This window comes from Aplysia californica, unplaced genomic scaffold, assembly GCF_000002075.1.
Source record: "Aplysia californica isolate F4 #8 unplaced genomic scaffold, AplCal3.0 scaffold01281, whole genome shotgun sequence".
In the NCBI taxonomy this organism is placed as follows: Eukaryota; Metazoa; Mollusca; class Gastropoda; order Aplysiida; family Aplysiidae; genus Aplysia; species Aplysia californica.
In genome coordinates, this window is record NW_004798551.1 from 31179 (window position 1) to 32373 (window position 1195).

General features: G+C 42.8%; 1 protein-coding gene across 1 annotated transcript in view; it reads right to left on the reverse strand.

Annotated features, from left to right (window-relative positions):
- Window positions 1-779: 779 nt before the first annotated feature.
- Window positions 780-1195, reverse strand: part of LOC101863074 — a gene marked incomplete in the record, with an annotated part of 33633 nt that continues 33217 nt past the window's right edge. The window contains 1 exon segment of the mRNA XM_035973481.1: window positions 780-1187. Coding sequence (XP_035829374.1) covers window positions 1017-1187 — 171 coding nt within the window.

Sequence of the window (1195 nt, forward strand, 5' to 3'; positions counted from 1 at the left end):
ACACACACACACACACACACACACACACACACATATATATTAAAACACACACACACACATAAGCACACACACATGTTACCACACACACACATAGAACAGTGCCTACAGTATTTTTATCACAGTACTAACATACAATGTTGACAAATAAAAAACAAAAACTACCTTTTCTCTGTGTGTGCAAGACAAAAATTAACAGGCTTTAACGCTTTGCCGCCTTATCTCACTCACCGATTGGCGATGTTTACCACCCAGTTTCTTTGGATTTTCCCCAAAATATGATGGCAAAGAGTTTAGTTGATACCAATAACGACAAATGCCCAAAGTCTGACGAGCACCTGATTCCACCGAGTCGTGACACACACAGCATAGACATTACCGTCAGTAACTATTTTTAAAAAATCAAACAGCAACTACTTTCGACACAGACTAAAAATGTAGACAAACACTAAACAAAGATTATCAGCTGCTTAGACAGGACACAAAATGTAGACATATTATTTTTGCCATTGTGGTGAAATCGAGGAAATCAACATTTTTTCCAGCCGTTGGGTAATTTTAAAATTGAATAGTAACAACACGGAACTTCCCCTAATGTGTCCCTTGTGTGACTATGCATATGAGACTGTGGATCATCACCTGTTCCACTGCACAGCCCTAAATGACATCAGAGCTACCCTTCTCCCTCCGAGACCTAGCAGTGACAACACACTCTATGGAACATTACAGCAACTGCAGCAAACCTGCACTTATCACTACATGGCATTGGACAGAAGGGCAAGAGCCCAGCTGTTGCTGGATCGATAACAACAACAACAACAATGATAGTAACAACACAAACATTATCATCCAATCAACAAAGAGCTCCCACTAATCTGCCATGGTGGTAGCCATTTTTTTTTCAACCCTTCCGGTAATTTTTCAAATCTAATAATAACATTTGTTCACCCACTGGGTAATTTTCAATCTAGTAATAACAACAACACAAACATTATCATCCAATCAACTAAGAGCGCACGCTAATCTGCGACCGTGGTTGCGATGGAACTCTTTCTCGTCCCCGGTCCCCGCAGTTTCAGTCCCAGAGGTCCTTTCGCCGCGATGCTCTTCCTGGGCGACATGGGGGCCTTGGGCTGGCCCATCTGCATCCCGATGTTCTGTAGGCTGCCTCGCAGGTTCTTCCCCTTTGCCTGTCGGG